General features: G+C 37.4%; 1 protein-coding gene across 1 annotated transcript in view; it reads right to left on the reverse strand.

The window, feature by feature from the left end:
* Window positions 1–1,925: 1,925 nt before the first annotated feature.
* myom3 (myomesin 3) overlaps window positions 1,926–26,522 on the reverse strand; it is a gene marked incomplete at its 5' end in the record, with an annotated part of 36,038 nt that continues 11,441 nt past the window's right edge. The window contains 34 exons of the mRNA XM_079470370.1: window positions 1,926–2,694; window positions 2,771–2,826; window positions 2,910–2,932; window positions 3,984–4,020; window positions 4,093–4,256; window positions 4,539–4,644; window positions 4,739–4,777; window positions 5,162–5,249; window positions 5,654–5,761; window positions 5,988–6,055; window positions 6,707–6,766; window positions 6,915–7,059; window positions 7,360–7,496; window positions 7,576–7,620; window positions 7,886–7,992; window positions 8,752–8,908; window positions 8,990–9,104; window positions 10,509–10,690; window positions 10,930–11,056; window positions 12,882–13,069; window positions 13,283–13,404; window positions 13,490–13,664; window positions 13,954–14,137; window positions 16,059–16,186; window positions 17,766–17,819; window positions 18,578–18,777; window positions 19,922–20,063; window positions 21,412–21,573; window positions 21,817–21,957; window positions 23,812–23,856; window positions 24,345–24,433; window positions 25,201–25,290; window positions 25,371–25,528; window positions 25,611–25,764. Of these exons, the coding sequence (XP_079326496.1) occupies window positions 2,428–2,694; window positions 2,771–2,826; window positions 2,910–2,932; window positions 3,984–4,020; window positions 4,093–4,256; window positions 4,539–4,644; window positions 4,739–4,777; window positions 5,162–5,249; window positions 5,654–5,761; window positions 5,988–6,055; window positions 6,707–6,766; window positions 6,915–7,059; window positions 7,360–7,496; window positions 7,576–7,620; window positions 7,886–7,992; window positions 8,752–8,908; window positions 8,990–9,104; window positions 10,509–10,690; window positions 10,930–11,056; window positions 12,882–13,069; window positions 13,283–13,404; window positions 13,490–13,664; window positions 13,954–14,137; window positions 16,059–16,186; window positions 17,766–17,819; window positions 18,578–18,777; window positions 19,922–20,063; window positions 21,412–21,573; window positions 21,817–21,957; window positions 23,812–23,856; window positions 24,345–24,433; window positions 25,201–25,290; window positions 25,371–25,528; window positions 25,611–25,764 (4,063 nt within the window). The 3' untranslated portion in view covers window positions 1,926–2,427. The remainder of the gene's footprint in view (window positions 2,695–2,770; window positions 2,827–2,909; window positions 2,933–3,983; window positions 4,021–4,092; window positions 4,257–4,538; window positions 4,645–4,738; window positions 4,778–5,161; window positions 5,250–5,653; window positions 5,762–5,987; window positions 6,056–6,706; window positions 6,767–6,914; window positions 7,060–7,359; window positions 7,497–7,575; window positions 7,621–7,885; window positions 7,993–8,751; window positions 8,909–8,989; window positions 9,105–10,508; window positions 10,691–10,929; window positions 11,057–12,881; window positions 13,070–13,282; window positions 13,405–13,489; window positions 13,665–13,953; window positions 14,138–16,058; window positions 16,187–17,765; window positions 17,820–18,577; window positions 18,778–19,921; window positions 20,064–21,411; window positions 21,574–21,816; window positions 21,958–23,811; window positions 23,857–24,344; window positions 24,434–25,200; window positions 25,291–25,370; window positions 25,529–25,610; window positions 25,765–26,522) is intronic.

The raw sequence follows: 26,522 nt of genomic DNA on the forward strand, positions 1-26,522 counted from the left end.
ACTGCATTTATACATTAAACACGAGTTAAATATTCCTGTACTGAAAAGCACTCAGTTGTAAATACTATGCTTCAATTTCGTTATATATTCTACATTATATTGCACTTATATGTTCTTTACTACACTGCAGGTCTATATATTATGTATTATAACATATATCATGCTGCACTTCAGTTATATATTCGACACTATACTGTAGTTATAGATTATATATTGTACTGTAGTTATATACACTATATGGTACTTATAAATGATACAATGTACTGCAGTTACTGTATATACACTATACTGTACTTATAGATCATATATTGTACTGTAGTTGTATACACTATAGGGTACTTATAAATTACACAATGTACTGCAGTTACTGTATATACACTATACTGTATTTATAGATTATATATTGTACTGTAGTTATATACACAATATGGTACTTATAAATTACACAATGTACTGCAGTTACTGTATATACACTATACTGTACTTATAGATCATATATTGTACTGTAGTTATATACACTATAGGGTACTTATAAATTACACAATGTACTGCAGTTACTGTATATACACTATACTGTATTTATAGATTATATATTGTACTGTAGTTATATACACTATATGGTACTTATAAATTACACAATGTACTGCAGTTACTGTATATACACTATACTGTACTTATAGATCATATATTGTACTGTAGTTATATACACTATAGGGTACTTATAAATTACACAATGTACTGCAGTTACTGTATATACACTATACTGTATTTATAGATTATATATTGTACTGTAGTTATATACACTATATGGTACTTATAAATTACACAATGTACTGCAGTTACTGTATATACACTATACTGTACTTATAGATCATATATTGTACTGTAGTTATATACACTATAGGGTACTTATAAATTACACAATGTACTGCAGTTACTGTATATACACTATACTGTACTTATAGATTATATATTGTACTGTAGTTATATACACTATAGGGTACTTATAAATTACACAATGTACTGCAGTTACTGTATATACACTATACTGTACTTATAGATCATATATTGTACTGTAGTTATATACACTATAGGGTACTTATAAATTACACAATGTACTGCAGTTACTGTATATACACTATACTGTATTTATAGATTATATATTGTACTGTAGTTATATACACTATATGGTACTTATAAATTACACAATGTACTGCAGTTACTGTATATACACTATACTGTACTTATAGATCATATATTGTACTGTAGTTATATACACTATAGGGTACTTATAAATTACACAATGTACTGCAGTTACTGTATATACACTATACTGTATTTATAGATTATATATTGTACTGTAGTTATATACACTATATGGTACTTATAAATTACACAATGTACTGCAGTTACTGTATATACACTATACTGTACTTATAGATCATATATTGTACTGTAGTTATATACACTATAGGGTACTTATAAATTACACAATGTACTGCAGTTACTGTATATACACTATACTGTATTTATAGATTATATATTGTACTGTAGTTATATACACTATATGGTACTTATAAATTACACAATGTACTGCAGTTACTGTATATACACTATACTGTACTTATAGATCATATATTGTACTGTAGTTATATACACTATATGGTACTTATAAATTACACAATGTACTGCAGTTATATACTCTATATAATGCTTATAGATTCTACATTGTACTGTAGTTATACACTCTATATAGTACTTATAGATTCTACATCATAAGGTAAGTTGTGGCCCAATGGTTAGAGATTCAAACTCGTAACCAGAAGGTCACAGGTTTATTTCTCAGGGTTATATCGATATATATACATAAATATTATATTCTCTACAGTAACTGGAAATGCCTACAGATTAATGATCTGCACATTTAGAGATTGCTAAACAATTTTATTTGATGATGGTTTTCTTGATTAACATTGAAATAAAATTAAATGACACAGGAATGAAAATAAAGACCCTGTTTTCAATGGTACTTGAATGTGTAAAATGACAACGAACCACACATCAAATAAACAAACCAAACACACCAAAAACAAACTCTCCAATGTCTTCTGTCAGTATTTGTGTTTCATATCAATACTGTTAATACAGACTCTTAAAGCAACACATGAGATGGATGTACTGCTAAAAAAAGACATTTAAAATGTAGTTGCACAGCCTGTAGGCAGTGCAGGAGATGACTCTAGTGGGTTGACATATGTTATATATTTAAACCATAGATGCAAAACATTCCACTGTATTAATGAATACAATTTGCATAGAGTTTAAGGGTTATTAAAAAGGCAAATGTTTTAAAGTGGCCGTGGTCTTCTTTGATTTTCATCTTTATTTTCTTCATTCAAAACATATTTTTTTAAATTGCGTCTCTGTTTACATCTCCACTGCATCCGCTCGAGGGATTTCACCGTGTTTATACACACTGACCGTCACAAGAACAGCCTGCGAACCGAACTTATTTCGCACGAAGACGCTGTAGTTGCCCGAGTCGTCCACGGTGACGCGGTTTATGGTGAGCGTGGAGCACTTGTTGTCATGTGTGATGTTGTATTGACCGCTGGAGGTGAGCTCTCGATCATTCTTCAGCCAGAACATCTCTGGTGCTGGATCTCCATCAGCAAAACACGTCAAACACAGAGACTACAGAGAGGAACACAACCTCCGTCAGTCGGACCCAGACCTTCCACCGGTCTCATAACAATAAGATGAAATCTACCTTATCTTCCATTATAGCCACGACATCAGGAAGACCCTTTGTGACTCTGGCTCGATCTGTCAGAAGAAACATTACGATGAAGTCTGAAGTTTGCCTTTTTGAAAACATAACTGAAACCTTTTCTGAGACAAATACTTACTTTTCTCCGCAAAATCCACCTGCCTGTGAGAAAATAAATAAACAAATATAATATTATCAGGTGAACCTCAAGGAACTCATCTCTTCTGTGAATACTTGACAGACAAATAAAAAATGATAATAATCAAGTACCCTAACCTTCTCTCTTCTCTCAGCAGGTAGTGGTCTAGCTTTTGTTGAAACTAGTACCTTTGTTTAGCACCTATTGTACTATTGCTCTTTTATGACAGGCTATCGCTTATTAACTCTTTGTAAGACGCTTTGGATAAAAGCATCTGCTAAATGACTAAATGTAAATCCAACGCACTTACAGATCAAACATTCCAATATTTTAAGTTATGTCATTTCAGCAAATATGAATATTAATAAATTACTTTACTTTCGAAGTGATTACTTAATAAAATCTCTTTGAGGGCCCTATTTTGTGGTTCTTAGCGCATGGTTTAAAGCACACGGCATTGCGCCGGGTGTACGATAGGGCCCTGGATGTTTATTTGCATGAGCGGATTATACTTCATTAAATCGTATCCTTTTAAACCCATTTTTTTAAAAACCTGAGGTGTTAAAAGAAGGTTCTCCTTGTTTTTTGGTGTTATAATAACACATTATTTTTCACGTAATTGACATCTTTGCAGCACCTCTTACGGCTATTACAGTTAAACTAAACCTGAAACTATTAAAATATAAAACTAAAAAATCTTACTTTGAAGAAACCTATTTGAACTAGCTATGCTTTTATCTATTGTAACTTAAAAATGAGCGGCTTTAGCAATAAACTAACATAACAGCAGAAATAAGTGTTACTAAATAAGTATTCATTAAATTAAAAGTATAAATTAAACTTGTGCAGAGATATGAAAACATTATAAAATGACAAAAGTACACAAAACATTGCTAAAAATATTCATTACACTTGAAATTAATAATAAAACTACAAGAACAATACCTACAATCCCACTGCATTGTGGGATACAGCAGAAATAATGCGGAGAACAATATGGAAGTTGGAAGAAACACTTGAAACTTCATGTATGGATTAAACACTCTTTATAAACCGATGAAGGTTTTTACTTACTTCAGTCTCTGATGTTCCAACAAAGCATCTGCAAAAGCTAGAGGAGAAGAAAGATGTGAAAATCACATGTGACGCTTGATTTCAGACAAATCCATTTCCTGTTTCTCACCTTGTCCGGACAGATCCAAAGATCGACTGTGTGTCTCCTGACCATCAAACATCTCCAGCGTGTACTTGCCTTTATCATTCTCAGTGGGGTTAAAGATCTCAATCCAAACCTTCTGCATACTGCTGCCGGTACTCGTGCGTTCCTGCTGGTCAATTCTCTTCTCTCTATTAAAGATGAATAAAAAGAAAGTTTTCCTCATGTGTTGTATGGATGTTTTTTGCCAAAACTCCTTTAAGAAAAAAAACTCTTTAAAGTCCCTGTGAACCGAAAGTTGATATTTTTTACTTCCGTATTTTGACGCATATCCGTATGAAGAAAATTTCACTGGGACTTTAAACTTCACACCAATTGCCTTTTGCGCACATACAAAATATTTAAAACATGTTTAACTATATATTTGAATGTTTGAATCTCCATTAAAACTATATAATGAACACACGACTCACTTGAAGTGCCAGCTGGTTTTCGTGTAGCTCAGATAATATTTGAGAGAGCAGTAAAGCTTAAAACCCTGAGCAGTGCACTGAATTCTCATCGGTCCAGCAGAGAGCGCTGCGAGTGTGAGAGAACGAGAGAGAGAGGTTTACAAGACATCAGCTGTCATCTGTGAACATGATGCTTTATGAAGATTTTAACATGCACGTACCGCACTGTTTGCTCATCTTCTGCATGAGCCTGTCAAATTCTGGGAGAAATACAAACAAAATATCACATTAATATCTTTTCTGATATTTAATTCACCTCTTGATGTCAAGCGCAGGGTGTGAATTAGGGGGTCTCAACAGTGTTTAAAACAACATAAATCAACATTGCTATTAACCAAACACTTGAATCTGTCTAAAGAGGTAACCGTAGCAACAGCAAGATGCTGAGCTCCTCCGATTCGACCGAACATGACCAGTGCTGTTGTGTGCATGTGTGGTCCATGTGAAGCATTACAGTTGACTGGTTGCCGAGCAACAAAGATGCAGCAACATCTTTGAACGCAGCTCAACCAATCAGAATCAAGGAGCAGAACTTTTAATAATGCAGAATAAACAGTGTGTGTGTGTAAAATCATCACTCTCACCATCATCCAGCAGCTCCATCACACTCTCATCTTCACCTCTGCCGTCTGACACAACAACTTTGTACACACCTGCTTCATTCACCGTCACCTGAACAATTCACAACACAAACACAATCAACACGGGTCGAGGATTTCTGATGTAATTCTGGACTAACGGACATCACTAGGAGGCCTTGAGGATGTCCAGCAGGGAGTCCGAAGTCACTCAGGTGTGTTGAAGGAATATTTTGGGTTATGAAATCATCTGAGTCTAACTTTAACAACCACACTTGCTGTTACACACTTAACAGTAAAGAAAACAGTGTCTCTGGATGTTTAAAATAGGAAACGTGAAGTTTTAAAGCATTAACATGAATTAGTCAGTAAAACGAATTGATGTCTGTTTATACTTCACCAAGAGATTTCTCTTTATTGTGTGTCGTGTGAAAGTGTCCTATTGATGGTGTTGAATAAAGTTATTTAGTTTCACGTCTGACAGCTCATGTGTTGTACCTGCGGCACGCTTAACGTACTGACACCCGTCGGCTCCAGCGCCGCCTGTGTGAGCTCAACTCCATCTTTAAACCATTTCATCTGTGTGTCTTTGTTCATGTTAGTGACCTGCAGCAGTGAACACAACTCTTTGTTATTACAGACCGCAGTAAAAAAGAGAACCAATTTCAGCTGCCCTAAAAAGTTAACAAGATTTTTAAGTTCAACCGACTCAAAGCGTTATTTTGATTGATCTTAAAAATGTAAGGCAGCTTAAGTAGATTTTTTACTGCAGCTAGAAAACAAATGTTTGGAAGTAAACAGAATTATTCTTGTAAATGTCACTGCAGATCACCTTGCATTTCATGATCATTGTACAGTCTGAGGTCACCGTCCATGATAAATATTCCTCGAAATGGGGACCTTGTACAGCAGAAAGCAGAGAAATATATATATTCGGCTTTATATATATCTGAACTCGCACTCAAGAATGTATTTTGACTAATTCAATCATTTCATATTTAATGTGTGTACATGCAGTTTTTATGACCACTAAATATTAATTGGAGAAATATCTGTACTTTTCAAAGTCACATCACATCAGTAAGTTTCCTAAACATTAATTTGCAACAATATAATATATTTATTTGCAACATTATTTATTTGGCCGGTATGTTTGGGTACAGTATATACAGCCACAGGAAAAATAAAGAGACCATTTCAAAGACGTTTTTTCTGATTTTAAAATGGTTCAGGGTATATACAGAAAATAATAATACTTTTTAATACTTTTTAAGTTTCTTTCCATACATTTTAAGACCTCATCGCCTCTTCGCCAACTTTTAATCGGCTACAGGTGAAAGAAATACTGTATCGGTCGAACACAAAATTTGATATTTCGAAGAATTAAGGAAAACAAACTGGGGCACATTTGACTACCATTTACTTTTTCCTACTATGGTAGTCAATGATGTTCCAGAACTGAAAATAGCTGACATTCTTCTGAATATCTTTCTCTGTGTTGTATGAGTTCATTCTGTAATGTTGACATGAGCTTTCTATGTGTTGATTCACCTGATTTTCTCTTCCAATTCCTTCTGTTAGCTTCAGATCTGGCCAGAGCATCCTGAAACGCTGACAAACACAATGAAACGGAGAATCAACACTGGATCTTTTCAACTCTTTTGAACATAAAATCGATTCAATTAACTCATATTGGATTTATTTGAAGGTGTTTCGCTTGAAGGTTCTTAAAGAACAACTATACTGTACTGTGACATACTCTTTTCCACAAAGACAAGTGTGAACTGGTTCTTGGCACGTCCATCTTTGAACTGGGCGGTGTAGGAGCCCTCGTCCTCTTTAGACAGTTGATCAAACATAATCTCCACGAGACCCTTCGCCTTGTCAAAGTTTATCTTACGAGCCTGAACGACAAAAAGAGCTTTATAAATATCAACATCGGTCAGACTGTGATATCAGACTGTATCAGAAGAAAACTTCATCAGAAGTTGTGCCAGAGTGCTTTGACACATTGACGTGATGCGTAAACAGTGCCGCCATATTGGGAAGGGCAAGATCACCCAATAAACAACAGAATTTTTGGGAGTGTTCAGCATCCACTTGGATTGTTGTCTTTAGTTTATAGTCTTAAACCAACACTACGAATAAAATCTCGATGCTGCAAACATCGTAAACACCAGGTGTTCGAGAAGAGAGTTTGTTACCGGCGTGCTGGAGATCTCTTTGTCATTCAGGATGAGACGGAGAGATGCGGCGTCACTCAGAGACTCAGTCTGAAGCCACAGCCGGACGTGACCCTGTTCAGACACGTCCACCTGCCAGCCGGACTTCAGTGCAATCACTGCCACACACAGACATGATGAGGGACACAAATAAATCCACGTACAGAATGAGACTCGTTTTCTGACCCTCTCACTTACGCGGATTCCTGACATGCCAGCTGAGATCTGTCAGTCTGTCCAAGTCTGAAACAAAAGAATATACAACCATCTCAAACGTCTGTAAGTTATTCTGGTGGCGTTTGATTGCTTTCGAGAGATTTTTTAAGATATGAGACGTCTGAAACAGCCCATATCGTGTAAAACAGGGCGCAGGGCCAGAGGACTTGTGTGTTTAAAGCGTGACGCTGGTATTCTATCATCATGAGTCATTGATTCATCTGCACACGTGTTCTGTATCAGGTGTGATGCTGAACACACGCACAGCGTGTTCAGGTGATGGTGCGTTTACCCTCCGCAGTGAAGGTGAAACTAGACGAGACGTCCGGGTGTCCGCTCAACTCCACCGTGTACAGACCCAAATCCTGCTGCGAGGCGTCAGTGAAGGTCAAAACAGACCTGCGAGACACACCAGACGTCGTTTAAATGAATGTAGCTCGTAGAGGTCAAATCGTCTGGATTTGAGGAGAAATGTTTGAGTTCATATTGAGATCTTGACTTTTGATGTCTGAGCTCAGTGCTGGGTAAGTTACTTTGAAAAAGTAACGAATTACTAATTACTAGTGACATATTCAATAGTGTAATTATATTACTGTTCAAGTTCATCTCTCCAAAAAGAATTTATTCACAAATTTCTTTCTATATCCTACATCAACCTCGAATAGTGAAGTGATTCAAGGATAGACATGAAACGGTTCTTTTAATTCATTCAAATAAATAATAAATAACTACTCTAATTATTCATATTAACTGACCAAAGAATTACAAATGTGAGAAGGATACATTAAAGCATTCATTTTAAAGTTATACTTCTAATTTTGATGTAATTTTCACTGAAATTGAATATATTACACACTATTAAGTTCAATGACATCAAAAGTAACTGTAATTAAATTACAGAAGTGTAAGAGTAATCCCTTAGTTTACTTTTTCAAGGGAAACGTAATTAAAATACAATTACTAATTATTAGTAACTAGTAACACCCAACGCTGTCATTATTGACATCTCTTCTGAAACTCTAATGACTCTTTTTCTCAGGAGACATATCTGAGACGCGTCTAGATATTAAAGGGATCTCATCCGTGGTTTTATTTGTAGTCATTTCCGTCCGGAGTGTTGTGATCAAACTCTGGTTTCATGAGCCCTTATCTAGTCACCTGTTGTTTTTGTTCTCCAGTCGAGCTCTTCCGGCATCGAGAGCTTCGCTGTAGTTCTTATTCCACCTAAAGAAATCTCTTTCATCCGCGTCAGGAGCTTCAAAGCTCAGGAAGATGAAGCCATCGTTATCAACCCCGATCTGGATCTCTTTGGCCCCTGTTGGCAGGACAGAGTTTAAAAGCAGCTCGCTGTGAGATGGAGAAGAAAAGTCATTATGCAGATGTTCAGGGATGTGACCTGCTTCAGTCCGAGCGTTCACCGCCTCTGAGGGAACTGAAGACATCCCAACGCCAGCGCTGTTCACAGCAGACACACGCAGACGGTACGTCTGACCTGACTGAAGACCCAACACCTGATCCACAATCATAAAAACATATTCACTCACAATTCAATATCGTGGTTTGCTCATAAATGACTCTTTCACATGCAAGTAGTGATCGCTGCAGCCCAGAGAACTGCAAGTGGGAGGAGTTAAGGCCACAAACAGCAAGTGGGAGGAGTTAAGGCCACAAACAGCAAGTGGGAGGAGCTAAGGCCGCAATTAGGCAGATTTTTCACGCGGTGATTGAGGATGGCGGGCGGTGGAGACAGAATGAAAACATTATAAAAAAAAACATTTTCATCGTAGTTAAAAATTTTTGTAACAGTTTGTCAAAATGCATCGAATGGATATAAAATAAAAACGAAAAGTTTCCGCACGTTAAAAAATAAATACGAGCATTGTGTCAATTACATTTACACACTGCCTCCGATATTTTCGTCCGTCATAAAAATTTAGGACTGGGTTTGATTTTCTGCGTTTTTTCGTATCTGTAGTTAGCATTTTGAGGGGGCTTCTTTAACAATTCAGAGACACCGTACAAACGAGCGCCAAATACAGAAAACGCACACGAAAATTTCAGACTGTATGTGCACAGACCTTTACACTGTAAAAAAATTCTATAAAATAACAAACATTTTCTGTAAATTCCCCCCCTGTAATATTATATGATATAAGGATATATATATACAATTGTTTTCCCCATTTTCTTGTAAATTTGTAGATTTTTTTTCTGTAATTTTACAGTTTTTGAGAGTATGAGAGTATTTGAAAAAAAATAACTTTTGTAAAATAACTGTAAAATAACATTTCCCCCCTGTAAGTCTGTTCTGTAACTTTACGTTTTTTACGTGGAAAATATGTAAAAAATAACAGAAACAGAGTCTTGTATTTTTTATAAAACAGTCACCGACTGTTGTATGTGGATATTGAGGTATGTTCAGCAGGGGTCAGTAATGCATTGTGTATTGTGCATTGTAAAAGGCTGTGAAGAAGCGCAGTGTGTTGGATCCTCTCAATGACCACTGAGAATTAAGGCCTTCTCTGAGTCTTCTTTTTGTTAGTCTCCCAAGACACTACACCAACTGTGGATCAGGAACCAATACTACAACACACGACATTAAATAAACCAATCAAAATCCTCTGGAGGTTTGTACACTTGCATCTTAAGTCCCACCCACTTACGGCTGACCCGCCCATCTCCAACACCATCCTCCGATTTTCCCTAATTCTTCACATCGGTTCTTTTGTTCCCCGAGGTTGCTTTATAACGTTGGTACAAATGCTAGAAAACTGTTTTACAAATAAATATTCGTACTGACCCATCGAAAGGAAAGTTTCTTTCCCAATGAATCGGTGAAAGAATCATTTTTGGGAATCGAAACAATGGGATGAATCTTTCACTACTCATCAAATTTAGAGAGACACAAAACAGACCTTTAAATGAGTTTCCGTCGCCGGCTCTTTTGATACAGGGGTCCAATCCTCAGACTCCGCCCCCTCGCTGATCTCCACTATATACCCAGTGATCTCTGATAGGCCCTTGTACAGAGGCTCCGCCCACAGCAGCACGACTGAGTTACGTCTCACTTCTCTAAACTCCAAACCATACGGACATCCTGCAAAACATCACATCAGTATCTATAAAACACCACAACGTCATGTTAATAGTCAAAGACAGTAGTTTTATTCTAAACGCAGCAAGATGCCGCATGCTGTAAATGTGATTTATTTTAGCACAATTTTCTTCTGACTTTTATTTGACAGCAGAGGTCACAGCAGTAAAAAACCAAACAATCTGACAAAATCATACCGGAACCTGAAATGTGAAATGTCTACCCTTTCATGGTTTTATTACCCGGCTCAGCCATCGTCCACGGCTCGCACAGCAACATCTCGCTCGCCTCTGAAGGTTTTCCAAGTCCAATGATGTTCGCTGCGAAGACCCGGAACTGATAAAAAGTGCCTTCCTGAAGACCCGTGACCTAAAGGAAAAACGTTTCGGTAAATGAGAAATGCAGTTTCAACTAATAAAGAAGGCAAAGAATGTTCAGTCTTGACCGAACTAAGCACAACAACACAGATTCTACGTGACACTGGAAACAAGACACATGTATAACTCAGAGAGGTTTTATTCATCCGTGTGATGTTCTTCATTGAGAGGCATTTAGTGTGATCTGATAACCACTCAGTGTGTGTGATGTAGACGACTGATGGACAGAAGCGGTCACTCGGTCACATGTAATTGAGATTAGATTTAGGAACACGGTCATCCTGAAGCTTTTGGTGTTTTACTTTAGGCCCGGAATCCTCTTATCAAATCACAGGATTATCCGGAGACTCTGAAGCTGAACGTTGGAATAGAGAAAGTCCACTGGATGGCACACATCCGTCTGTATCGCTCTCAAGTCCTTTTTATAGGTAATGAGGTTGGGCAGGTGACACGCCCCGACATCACTTTTTAATTGAATTAACATCACGTTCACATGCAATGAACACGGAGCGCTTAAAAAGATCAATGCATTCTCTCAATGACATTATGCACATGGACTCATCCCGTGAATTAATTGCACAAAGCAAATTACAAAAAAGCTCTTTTTGAGAGGATGTGTTAATAGAATTAGACATGATGATGATGATGATGATGATGATGATGATGTCACAGCAGACATTTCCGTCCAATAGAGGGCGCTCACACATAAACAAAGAACTGGACAAAATAAGAGTCTGAAATTCAAAACATGACATTATAGTGCAAGAAAGGGTCAGTGACAGCAGATGTTTCTCCACCACAGGAGATCTAATAATTGTATTATTATTTATTCAATTGATTAAGTAAATAAGATCAAATAAACAAACAGATATACATAAAATTAAGAAATAACTAAATAAATAAACACATTTTTGCTCACACCAAAAATTATTTATGTGTTTATTTATTATTATTATTTTGATATTTAATGCCATATTAGCAACAAGTGGCAAGAACCTTAATAAAAAAACACATTCTAGAGATATAAAAAAGTCATGGAAACATGTCTCAGAATAAAACATTGTATAAACAACTGTTAAGCCACAGAAATTATGATTCACAATGACTTTAAAACCATAAAACTCACATTTGTTGTTATTTTGTATATATATTTTATATATAGTTTGTTTGTGTTTGGCCCTTCAGACTAAAAAGTTCAAGTGAATATTTACCATAGTTGTTATAGCATTGTGTTTAGTTTTAGTAATAATTTAATTCGCTTTTATTTTAAGATTTTACGTTTTTATGTTAATTTTAGTTATATTTTTAGCTACTTTGTTTTGTGACTTACATTTTATTATTAACAGTATTTGTTTATTTCTATTTATTTTAATTTAACTTAATTTTTTATATTATTATAATTTTAGAGCCTTAGTGACTAATTTCTATTTTTCGCTTAGTATATATTTTTTATCAATCATTTTCAGGTCAATATTTCATTTGATTTCAATCAACCGATTTCTATTAAAAAAATAAAAATAAGTTTAATTAATGTCTCTTCAACAGGCTTTTGTAAAAATGACAACATTTTAACTCGGCCAAATGAAACATTGAGATTGAGCAACAATAATACATTTTTAGCTGAAGATGACTGAAACTGTTTAAAAGTGTCTCAATGAAATTGATCACAGATGATTTCTTACTGCAGATACGTTTGAATCAGAATGAAACATGACGTCATACAATCCTCTCTGAGCAGTAGTTATAGAGCGTGTGAAATACCCTAAAACGGGAAGTGCATTTTGATTGGCTGTGCCATGTCATGAATGTGGACACACCTTGTACGTTCTGTCTGTGATGGCCTTGATGTTGACCTCTCTCCAGGCTTCCTGAGACGTCTGCCTCCGGTCCAGAAAATATCCACGTACAGGGTCTCCTCCGTGATTGGCTGGGGCTCTCCAACCGATCATCATCTCGTCTCCTGTACAGTTCAGTACCGTGATGGCCGATGGACAGGAAGGAACGTCTGCAGAGACAGAAGGTCAAAGGTCATACATTAGATCTGAATGGGCACGTTGTTATGGTTCTGATGTGCGCTTCCAAGGTTTTATCAGTCAATTATGTCAGTGGCACGAATAGTGCTTGTGATTTCATCTGATCAATGTGATGCGCTGCTGTGTTTGAGTTCAGAGAGTTCAGATGTCAGATGAGAAGATGGCGAAGCTCGACAGACTCTTACATTTAGCCGATTTAACTCGTACAGCAGGAGACTCGTCTGAGTACACGCTGTTTCCGGCTAATCCCACAGACTTCACCCGGAATACATAGTGTTTATTAGTCGACAGTCCGTGAACTGTGAATCTGACAGAGAGAGATGGAGAGAGATGATACTGAGCAGTGATGCTGATTTAAATAAGACGGTTTTTGGTTATAAATCTGAAGAGACCTGGTTTTGGTGATGGGTTTATTGTTGATGGTCTTCCACTGTCCACTTCCAACCTCGCTGCAGTACAGGTAATATCCCAGAATTCCCTCTGTTATTTTGGGCTCTTTCCACTGGAGGAGAAGGGAGGTGTCGCTGTCTCGGATGGGCAGGATGTGGTGCGGTGTGGCTGGGACTCCTAAAAACGTGTAGAAAGTGGTTGACCGTGGCATCTATGTGCACATATCTATGGGTATGATAGTACGACATCACTGGAGACAAACACTATAGGCTACTTTGTGTCACATGACAAGTTGCATTTGGATGGCTAAATGAAATTTGAGGTGAAAAAAGATCACTGAAAACTATCTTAAATTCATCATTCACACCATACACGTTTATTTCATGGAAAATAAAGCACAGCACAACATTCTAGCGAACATGACAGAATGCGTCACGCATGCTCTCTCTCTCTCTCTCTCTCTCACCCAGCGGGTGTCCCAGACAGACCGGTGCACCGGGCAGTGACGGCTCACTGATGCCAAACTTGTTGACAGATCGAACGCGATAACAATACCACTTTCCCTTCTGCTGGTCAAACGCTGCAAACCTCGTGGAGAGAACCGTCAGATCCATACTGGCCAGATGCCAACTCTCCTTACCTGCGATAGACTGAAAGAACACAAGTCTGATCAAAATCACGTTCGTTTTTAAAGATGATTTCATGTTGTTTATGTCGTTACTGCGGTTCATTTGTATTAAAATGATATTTCAGTGTAAGGCTGTCAAACGATTAATCGCGATTAATCACATCCAGAATAAAAGTTTGTGTTTACATAATAGTGTCTGTGTAATGTGTATTTAAATAAGCCATTTATTAAAACACATACATGTACATATTCAAGAAAAAAGTCAACATTTAAAAACATTTGTTTATGAAAATCAAAATTATAGATGTAAATATTTATACACGCATGTGTGTTTTTGTGTTTATATTTATATTAATTTGCACAGTAGATAGACATCTATCATACAAATGCAAACTTTTATTCTGGATGTTATTTTGACAGCCATATTTCTGTGTTTTGCCTTTTAAAATATGGTTGCACTCAAACATTTCTGAAATTTTAATAAGCCTTCATTATTTCTTTTAAATGACTTTAACATTTCAAACTTTTTAATGCGTATTCCAGACTTTCAATCCATCATAAAAGTTTAAAAAGCAACAAAGAGTCAAATTAAAAACATTTGCATGATTTATATAGATTTTTAGACAAATGATGATTTTTATTAAATTTTCTGTTCAGTTGTGTTCAGGACAGATGTCTTCTATGATCCACGCGCCTCTACTGCTGATATTAAATGAAAGTTTATTTTCTAAACAACAAAAGGGCCCAAAGAGCTTTTTCGTTGAAGAAACATTCAACTATAAATAACATCTGAATAAAACAAGAACTGTCTATAAAGATAATGTATTGTCTATAATAAAACGTGCCTGGCGGTAAACTGAAATCTGAATCTTCATATATATGTTTCTTACTCAGAACTTCAGATGGACCAGACGGTTTTATTAGGGTGTTTTTTTATAAAAGCGCTCAATAAAAGTTCATGCCCTGTGGCAGTTTATGGTTCTCTGGCTCATTACGGAGTCTGAAAGCGGCTGGAGTTTCTCCTGTGACTGATATTGGAAAATTCTGCCTCCTCGGCTTTGTGAAATGATCACAGGCAGCACTTTCAAAACTGAAGGACCTTTACTTTCAGAATGTGCTGCTGGATATAATAAAGAAAAAGGTGCTTTTCAACTCTAATGCCAGGTGAAGACTGATGGCTTGTTTGGATATTTCCCAGTGACCGTGTTTAAATACACTTTTATGTCCCAGAGGAAGTTGCTCTTTCATAGCTCAGGACATTTGATGGAGATCCTAGTTGTGTTTCATTTGAATATCAACATTGAGAAATCAAAAACAGATGAGAAACACACGAAGATTCTGGAGGTATAAATGAATGTAGATTGTAGAGGTCAAATAATCTGGATTTAAATTAATTTGATTAGAAATTGAGATCTTCGATAATATTGACTTTTGATTGCAGACGAGACAAATCTGAGCTCAGTTTGACACTCTTCTGAAACTCCAACATTTCTATAACTTCTGACCTTTTTTCTCAGGAGAAACATCTGAGACACACATGAGAATAAAGCAAAAGTTTCCATTTAATCTCATTGATATGTAGGAGAAATAACGTTGATGTTTAAGAGATCTCAGCTTTGATATTTCTCTGACACATTAATGTTGATGACTGATACTACATTTGGTGAGTCATTGCGCTTCTTGTGATGTTGTCAAGGTAAACAGGAGAGGATTTGCTCTATTTAAGTTGAAAGGGAAACACAGATTTAATGAACCGTCGACGTCACCTCACCCTGCGCTCACCGCCTCCAATTATCTTCACAGTCAAAGTGCACCTTTAATTTGGCTCAGCGGGCAAACCAACGCATCTTTGAGGTCTGCGGCCGAGGGTAAAGACCACAGACGCAGTAACTCTTAATGAGCTGAACGACAAGCCATGGCGTGGGACGAGGGAAAACTCCTACCCGCTCCACAAAGTAGGTGAGAGGTTCTCTGCCCCTCGGATCCGGTTCGGTCCAGCTCAGCACAGCGTAGGTGTCGCTAAGCTCACAAACTCGCACGTCAGTGGGGGGGAACGGTACCCGGACCTGACCTGAAGAGAGAGGAGAGGTTAAGAGAGAGCGACCGGAGGAACATCAGCATCATAACCTGCGGCGTTTCAGAGACGCAGAGGAACATTAATGAATGCAGAAAGGAGCAGGAGAACGAGGGACTGATGGAGAACAGGTTAAAGGGCGGTCCTCGCTGGAGCTGACTGATGCTTCAAGCAATAACCCCCCAAACACATTTACATACAACAGCAGCTCACATTGTAGTGTATCATGACACATTTGCTATTCATAGAAACATTGTTAATCTTATTTTGCAGTTTTATCGATTCTTATATTACTTTTTACACAAATACTTTTAATTTTTGTAGAAATATTACTTAAAAGTAAATCTGAACTTCAGAGGATCTTTTCTGTTATTTCCACCTGTTTCTCCAGTTTTCATTTTCTGCAAATAAACGCAAATAGAAACACGATTTTTATTTGAAATTTGGGAGAAATATTGTAAGTAGTTCACCGAACAAACACACCTAGAAAAAGTCAATTTAGAAAAACTGAAAATAATTAAAAAATTGCCTCTTGATATTTTCCACAGCTGTTTGTAGATTTTATATGTTTAAATGTAAAGACTTTTCTGGAAATAAAGCACAAAAATATTTAGTTAACATTAAACAGTCTCAACCAACGCTTTCTTGCCCTCACCAATATGGCAACCATGTACGTCAATGAGTGAAAACATTAATTGAATGCTTTAAAATATCGAATTACCAAAATGACCTTACCTAAAAATGATAAAAAATGACCAAATTATTTCAACTAAGCATTTTTCTAAACGTTGCAGAAATGCCACTGCCGTTGTTTTTACAATCAACAGTTGTTCGTGCGTAACTTCCTCCGCAGATGGGAAATTGCCTCAGATGGAAGTTGCCGATGTAGACAACGTGGTTTAGGATGCGAGCCAATGTGGAGCTTGACCACCTCACGAAATGAGAACGTACACAGCTGAATGGAGCGAGGAGTAGTTAAACTACTTTACAGATTTTCTTGGTTTCCACAGGGAAATCTAGCTGTTCTGCAAAACCATTCTGTGCATTCATGCTTGCAAAACACACACACAGAGAAAAGAAAGTGGTGTTGCGTAAAAGCACAGAAGTGTTTTATATGAGCTCTTTACAGCTTCTCATAATGGCCCATCAGTCCCTGGTGTTGCTATGGCAGTTATAAGCGGCGGCTCCATCATTTCAATCTTTAAGCTTCAGAGACATATCATCATGCTTTTAATGCCGAGCGCTAATAAAAGTGCCTCGGTCTTTATGGGTTTTGCCATACGGGCGAGCACGGACCACCTGCGCAGGCACACGGGCGATCGTTGATATCAGATCTGCTCACTGAAACACAATGAGAGTCACAGGGCGGTTCATTCATGAAATCCGTCTCAAGGACACAGCGGGTGAATGAATCACAACTAACCCGTCAAGAACATCTCACCCAAAAATATTGTGTGGGCGTGGACGTGTTTTTGTCAGATACTCCTTACCGCCGTGTCCTGACCGTTGTGTCAATGAGATAAATCTTTTGTGTTATCTGTTTGATGGGCTGGAGTCGCCAGAGTTGAGTTCTCACCCTCCAGCTGGTCTTTAGTGATCACAATCTCTCGGCCTCGCTCCACCTTCACCACTGAAAGAGAGAGAGAGAGAGTCAGGGATAAAGATGGATGCCAGCAATATCATACCGTGAGCTTAAGGGGAGAATGGACTTTTAATAAAAAAGCACAGGGGAATAATGGTGTTTGGATAAAAGAGCAATTTACCATCTTTATTTCACCTTATGTGCTAATAAGAAATACATCTCCCTCACATCAACACCATGGATTCAAAGGAAATTATTTCATTTTGCATTTCATAAATATTTGTCACAGCTAATAGTCTTAAAATGTATAGTGTTCTTTCAATTGCACATTATTTCGAGCAACTTCAGAGAAAACATTGCTGCACTAACAGTGCTATTTTCAGAGTCTAGCATTGATTTTAAAAGACCTTCTGAGACACAGATTTAATTTTCATACATTTCAGAGATATTAAAAAGTTGCCACGTTGAAGTAAATATGTTCACATTTTAAATGCATTTTAAGGCATTTCATTTAATATCATCAGTGGTGTGAAAGAAGCTTTTCAATAGACAAAGTGACACAGCATCACATTTCTCAGTAAATATCTGAATGCATGTGAGATGTTCAACAGATTTAAATATTTTAACAGATTGTTTTTGTTGTTTATGCTTAAACAGTTGTATGCATATAGAATCCTTGTTTGGCATTTTATAACTGCGTTTAGGCTGAAGGTTTGTATTTGATATGATGATAGAAAAAGTGTAGTTGTGTAAGAGACAAAAGTGCCAGCAAGTATGTATGTTTAAATCAAGACTGACATTCTTACCCATGGTCCTGCTGGGCTCCAGGGGGTCAGAGGTCAGGACGGGATCTGTGGGTTTGGAAGGACGGCCCACTCCTGCCTGGTTAACTGCACAGACTCTGAACTGATACATTGTGTTTTCCTTCAGACCCGTGATAGGATACTGACATGGCATCTGCATGACATCATTACATCGCTCCCACTTCCCAACACCTATATCACACCTGCCCGAGACAGAAGAGAGACATGCGTGAGACTGTTACGAAACACCATGATGTCACTCTGGACTCCTTGGCAACCACTTTGAGCATTCTAAGATCACCGTAGCAACTAGGGATGTAACGATTCACTGCGAGACGGTTGAAAATTACAACGTTATAATATGCGACCGTTCAAATCGGTTACGACGTTAAAAGAATCGCTTTGAACATCAATGGCCGCTGTTTTTTTTTGCTAAATTGGTAAATTTTGATATGCTGGTATTTCTTAAAAAAGTAAAAGTAAGGAAAAGGACAGACAAAGTCTTGGTTTGTTTATATTAAAAAGACTTTAGTATTATACATTTTTTGGTTTTCAAACTGCATTTTAGTTATTTGACATAAAATACAACAATGTGCTACATTGGAGAATTATTAAAAGGGCAGATGTTCATTTTTAATTTGCCTTAACTCATTTCTGTGAATGAAATTGCATCGTGAGATCAGAATGGTGAATTATATCGCATCGTCAGCTGATTAAATCGTAATATCCCTAATAGCAACGAGTTAAAACTTTGAAAGTTTTGCTAATTCTCACTTAGTTATGAAATAAATAGTTATTTATAAACGTTCCACTAATTCGTTTTTAACACCCACACATTTAGCAATGACAAATAAATGTTGGTAAAATGTGCTTTTAACTTAACAGCAAGAACATTTTTATAACTTTGAGACAGAACATTTGGCTGGAAGAACTTCGGCTAGTGTTGTACAAATTGGACAATTGAACACAGATTACAGATTTACAGATTACAGATAAAGATTAATAGTATTAATCATTTTTGTATTACATGGTTTTATTGTTTAATTTGAACAGAAAATGAAAGCCGAAGTATTTATTCTTGTGGTCTCAGACTCATCTTTCTGCAGTAGTCACGATCACGTACAGATGAGACAGAAATGGGAAGATGAAAGATGTTGGAGTAAACTAGCATGTTGCTAGGAGACAGGAAGGTTAGACACCTGCACTATCTCTCACCGTTGCAATACCTTTCATTTCAAATTTCATCCCCTCCAACAGAACTAAAAGCTCCTCCAATCTCTCTCAGTCTCAAGAAGAAAGCATATGTCACAGGTTCAAGCATCAGACGGATCGTGTTTCTGGAATCACCTCTCTATAAAATAACCCTTAACGTGTGCGGCTCCATCGGCACTGGGGGGCGTCCACGAGAGGAACACATAGTCTCTGTTGACATCAGAACACTTAACCTGTAGAGGAGAACCCGGAGCGCCAACCACAGCCGATGATGCGTCTAGACAGAGACGGAGAGAAAACAGACACTTTCTTTATCATCTGAAACGCTGTTCCTAGAAATTGGTTTTGGGTACACAATGATGTCCAAACCATGTACGAGAACATTGGGCTGATCACACAAGATGGTGCCGGTGAGCTTTTGCCAGACGCCAGGGTCCGAAGACGAGTAGTTTTGCATTAATGAAGTGTTCATCATCTGTCATATCACTTTTATAGTACTTTCTTCTGTTTTGATCTAAACAAACCCATATTTGCCGGTCCAAAATCCTCCGTTACCAAATAAGTTTAGGTTACAAACCTGAGATGTTAAAATGATAAATCTTAAAATCTCTGCCAGCAATCTAAAACCTCTCTGTATTACAAATACAGTGAACTCGCCAGGTTTCTCAGGACCGCAGGCGTTCCCATTGTTATCCGTTTCATTGTCTCAAACAAGTATGAAACAGACCCATGAGATTAAACTCAGCATTTATTCTTAGACATTTTGCTGTTCCCTGGCAGATTTGTAATGCAGATTAAGAGAGAAAATCACATGCTGTAGATTGAGGCGTACAGAGCCGAGCTCCTCCTGAAACTCAATTCCCTGTTTCATGCTGACAGGGAACTTTGCTGAGAAAAGAACAATTTTCTCTCTAATGAATTATAGCTCGTATGCTGCATTGCTTAAAATCAGAGGAGACGTGAAAATAATAACTCTGTAATTGTATTCAATCACAAACCGGCGAGAGCGCTGACGTTAGTTTAACACAAATACAGCAGAGCCAAGAGCTCAAGTGTTTATAAAACATCTGAAATATGAAATATCAACCCAATATCACCCCAAAGTGTGTAACGGACACGTCATTCGCTCGAATGCGAGTCAGCATCACACTTTTCCTCCTCTGAAGTAACGTTAGCAGAACGGGCCGTTTTTCTAATGTGTTTCTAATTCATGACGTCAAGTCAGCTTTATTTATATAGCACTTTTACAATTTTCAGGCAAAAAGTGTAAAGCAGTAAGCAAACGGTGTCGAGCAAACCCAAAAGTCCATTAGAAACCCTCAGAGGGAAACCAGGCCTAACCAGGGGAAATTCACTCAAGCAGTGAGGAGCTAAACCATGTAGGGCTTTATAGGCAATAAGCAAGATTTTAAAGTTAATGCGATGCTTTATAGGTCACCAGCGAAAGGTTGACAGAACAATTTTACAGAGTACAATAAAATAAAACCATTATTTGCTGACAATGAGGGTTTTATGGAACATCTGTCAATAGTAAAGCAGTATTCTTTGTTGTTACGTATGGCGGTTTTCGGTCCAATAAGTAACACTTCTGTTTTGTCCCGGTGGGGTGTTGCGCAGGATCTGACCTTTGACATAGACGAAAGCGCCGTGCTCGACGTCTCCGTCCCACGTGTGAAGACGGACGGTGTAAAGCCCCTCGTGATCTTTCTGAACGCTCTTCAGTGTGAAACTGGCGGATCTCAGGCCCGTCTGGAACTCAACACGACTGGAACGCTGCAGTGCCAAACCTGATCAAACAGAACCGCGCGTTACCTCTGATTCACTCCTCACAGCTCGGCATGATGGGTAATGAATTACTCATGTACTATATTTATATGGAATGATATAGGAAACTTTACTTTCAATAATGAAATAATGCCAGCCCCTCCACACACATTGGTCACGTTGTGGGGACTAAAAAATGGATTTGGATTCATTGTAAACAGGATTTGCAAATACATGACAAATATTTGAACGTATTTCACACTCACCATCTCTGAACCACATGACGTCCTGCTGAAAGGAGAGCAGCGCGGAGGTAAAACTGCACTGCAGAAATAAATCTGCACCTTCTTTCACGAATGTCGGAGGAAAGACGGAGCCAAACCGAGCTTCTGGTTCTGGAGCTACAACTTATAGAAGAGCAGAAGTTATATCTAAACAAATCCACTATAAATAAGAAATCCACCAACACCTCTGTTTAAAAGATTATAAGGACTGAAATGTTTCTCCTGATCGGAAAAATATTTTGAGCGGATAGCAATCATTTAAAAAAATATTCGTTTTGAAGCCAAAATATAAGTATTCATATAATAATACATTCGTTTTTGTTATTACAAAACTAAATTGTTTGATAAAATAGATTTTCTCTATAAAAAACGACTAAACAAAGAAGAACGAGTCAATAAGAGGTCAGAAAACTTTTACAAGCATCTCAGGGTGAAATCTGAAGAAGGTCAATTATAACAGACTTCAGGATAATTTGGGATTTCATTTAGACACAATATGATTCCCAATGTGGTATTTGTGTTATTTCATAGTTTTGATGAGTTTAGTGTTGTGGAAAAAATAATATTGAATTTAGGAATCAGTAAGTGATCGATGTATATAGGTTTCTTGTCAATTGTGAACAATAAAACATGACTGTGTGACGTACGACATCAGAAGTCATTCGTGTCACACCTGAGTCACATTTAAGGACATTAATGGAATGACAGGGAGGTTTTTTGTTCTTCATCACTGACGGCAGGCCATGGAAATGAACATAAGGAGAAACTCAATCAAGGATTCAGTTGTGCAGGCGGTTAAAGTCACTGAAGCGTAATGAACCGTTCATTCTATTCCCAGCAAAAGCACCAGAAACAATCTTAAAGCCGATGACAAATATTAGTGTAACGAGACAAATGCGGCGGCACCTCGGCAGGGCGTCACGGAGGGCAGACGCGGACCATCTTTGAGAAAACACCATTCCTGACAAGCTATTTGTTTAGTTATCTTATTTTTCAGATGGAAAAGAGACAATCTAGCGGCTGGTAAATGAATTTTGGTGTTCTCTCATATCACCACACGGCCTGAAATGGGAATTGAGATGTGTTTATAAATAATGTAGAAACTGTCATTTTTGCTCTCAATGTGTATCAATGATAACACAGAGAAAACACGAAGAATCATTTAAAACGGGTTTCTTTGAACAAACGTAATATTTTCTTTGATTACAAAGCAGCATTTTATTTAATAAAAGTATTTATTTTATATTTGTATTTATCATCTCTGACCTGACACCCCAAAAAACTGCTTAAGCAAATTACACTGAACATAAACAAATATAACTTTATATTAAAGACAAACACAAAAAATATAACTAGAAATTAAGGCTGTAAAACGATTAATCGCATCCAGAATAAAAGTTCATGTTTACATAATATATGTCTGTGTACTGTGCATATTCATTTTGAATTTATAAACACAAACATTTTGATATTTAGGAAATATTTCGAATCATTTATTTATATTGACTAATAATCAAATTAAAATGCACCGTACACAGACAATATATTATGTAAACCCATATTTTCTATTCTGGATGTGATTAATCGTGACTAATTGTTTGACATCCCTACTAAATGTTTTTTAGTCACAAAACAATTCCCTGTGTTCTTCCATAGTTTTGATGACTTTATTATTATTTTACAAAGTGGATCAAATATAAATAGTGAACAAGCGATCCAAAACTTATAAACAGTTTATCTTGAATAGAAGCTATTTATTATGTTTACAGAGGGGTTAAAAACTACGTCTGTCTTTTTGAGCAAAAACCTGTGCTTGCTATACAGGCAAATGTTGTTTGAAAAAGACCTGCATGAGAATGAAAACAAATACGTAGATAATAAAATAGTCTTCATTATGGTTCAAAGAGCCGCACCTGACAGCATCACTAGACTCGAAGAACACTTCAAAGACGACTCGTTTCACATTGAGACACTTACTGGGAGTCCATGAGCGTTGGAGTTTAGCCTCGGCTCCTTCGTGAGCTGCCACAGAAATAAAGGATAATGTTAAATGTTGATTCAGTAGATGGTGTTGAAACACAACCGCTTCACGTATCTGTGAGTAAATCAGATGCCAATGAGATCCCGGCAGACCTTGAGCAAAAGCGTCGGCTAAATGCTTAAATCTAATGACATCCGCTACTAATAAAAACATATTCTCTCATGTGATTAGAATAAAACAACATTCAATGAAATTGTAGCTCCAGGCCCTTCCATAGGATGTGTGTCAATGATTCACAATAAACACAATGAATGAATTGAAGGATTAAATTGAACTGAACCCTTTGGAGAATTTATCACAGCATAACAAGTGAACCGCTGTTAACAGAACTTAATCAAACACTGAAGACTGTAACACGCAGAGGCGTCCGCTCTCTCCTGAGCAAAGCATCTCATGACTACACTCATGAACGATTCTTTACTGAAACGATGTGAAAAAGAACAATAACAGGAACAGATGATGTACTCACAGTTGACTGTCAGTCTGGCACATGACGTGACCTCTCCCAGAGAACTTACTGCTCTCGCTTCATATTCACCAGCATCTTCAAGAGAACATCTGCAACAAAAAGAGAATCTTAACACTTCGTATATGGCGCCGGTTTGTGCGGCGTCTCTTTTATGACGGACGGAAATATCTGAGGCAGTGTGTAATGTGATTGACACAACGTGAGGTCTTATTTATTTTTTAACGTGTGGAAATTTCAGTCGCGAGTTCTCAATGTCCAATGACCTTTAGTCTTTCTTTCTAGTTGTTGAGAAAACCCTTACACAACCTTTCAGTACACTTCAAGTGCATTTTATTATTATTAAGTGTACTTTATCTAGTAGGCTACGTACTTTATATTAATCAATGTACTACAGTACTGTTGTCAAGTGTACTAGTGTTTTTTATACTGCAAGTATAGGTGTGTTATATAATATTTATATTGTATTGTTAAGATTTAAAATGTGAGTTAATTAGCAGACATTATGTCAAACTTTGTGAAATACATATTTAAAGGACGACTTAATCAAAAGAGTAAAGACGAGGATAATGCAAGTACACTTAGAATACGTTATTATACTTTTATAGAGAATATATCCAACAAAAGACTGAGAAAAGGTGCAGTATATGCCGAATACTTCTAATATACTAATAACACACTTGAATAAACGTCTTTTTTTAAAGGGATTGACAGATTTTTTATAAATGAAAATCGTTGTGTTGAGGGGGTAAAATATGTCAAATGTGAATCAGATAACATGAATTGTAAAAACCTGTCAATAAAAATGGAGTAATATTGTATTGGCTTATGTCTTTAGTGTTTAGTACAAGACGTTTACCTCCTGATCTCCAGCATGTTGAGGCCAAACTTCTGAAGGATCTTGTAGTTCCACGGCAGGGCTTCTTTCAGAGGTACACCGTCTTTATACCTGTCAAAGAGTCACGCGGCGGTGTGATGGATGGTGTCTCTCTGGGGACTAAGGTTTTTTTGTCTTGTGAAGAATCTTACCAGGTGATGCTGGGAGTCGGGCAGCCCTGTACACTGCAGGAGAGTTTGACATCCATGCCCGTCCACACGGTGTGCGGTCGCAGCGGGATGGAGAAATCAGGCGACTTCAGGCTCAGATCCTCGATAAACTTCATGTGTGCCGAAGCTTTCTTCTGCGCCTGGGGATGAACACAGAGATCCAGTGCAGAATAATAAACGGTTGAAATCTAAAGTGAACGGATAGAGTTTGTTTGGTCTCACCTCCCTGCGCAGACTCAAGTGGTCCACCCGCTCACGTACCGCACGCTGGCTCTTGATCACCCCGATCTCCAGTTTCTCCGCTTCATTACCAAACAGAGTCCACTGGTCTCTCTCTCTCAGTTCATCGATGTTACTGGTCTCCCTTAGAGCCTCCCTGGGGTCAAAGGTCAGATTTTGGCTTGTTTAGAAAGACAGGGTTTATTGTCGGAACAGCTCAATGTCAGCCATCATGTGACGTCAAGAGTCTCATTTTCATCACTCTGGTGACTTAAATGTTATGTATTCCCGAAAACTTCTTAAGAAATTACTAATATTACGAATTCTTGAAACAACAGCTGTCGTAAATATCATCTTAAAATGAAGACCGCAGGTTGTCTTAAATCTCGAAAGGTAAGATGTTTAAAACATGTATTTGGTGGTTTCACATGTGACGTGTATTGTATTGAGCCAGATTTTGACATTAACTTGCTACTTTAAGGAATATTTATATCAATATAACAACAATAAGGTCTAGCTCCCTTACTTTAGCTTTCGTTCTTAAAAACAGAGGGCTTTACATTAAACCCTTTGCGCATTGAGTCTGAACACGCTAAAAAATAAATATGACCTCATGTCGTGTCAATCCCATTTACACACTGCCTCCGTCATAAAATAATTCGGACTGGGTTTGCTTTTCTGCGTTTTCCGCAACCGTAGCGAGCACATTTGAGGGGCCTTTCTAAACAATTCAGAGATGCCGTACACACGAGCACCAAATACGAAGAAACGCTTTCGAAAATTTCGGACTGCATGTGCAAAGACCTTCATTCTGGGACAAAGTGACTCGAAAATTTAGAGGGTCACAAATATTATTGCGTAGTAACACACAAAAAGTATTAATGAGTATATCATGTTAGCAAGCGTTAAAAATGA

This window comes from Barbatula barbatula, assembly GCF_947034865.1.
Source record: "Barbatula barbatula genome assembly, chromosome: 12".
In the NCBI taxonomy this organism is placed as follows: Eukaryota; Metazoa; Chordata; class Actinopteri; order Cypriniformes; family Nemacheilidae; genus Barbatula; species Barbatula barbatula.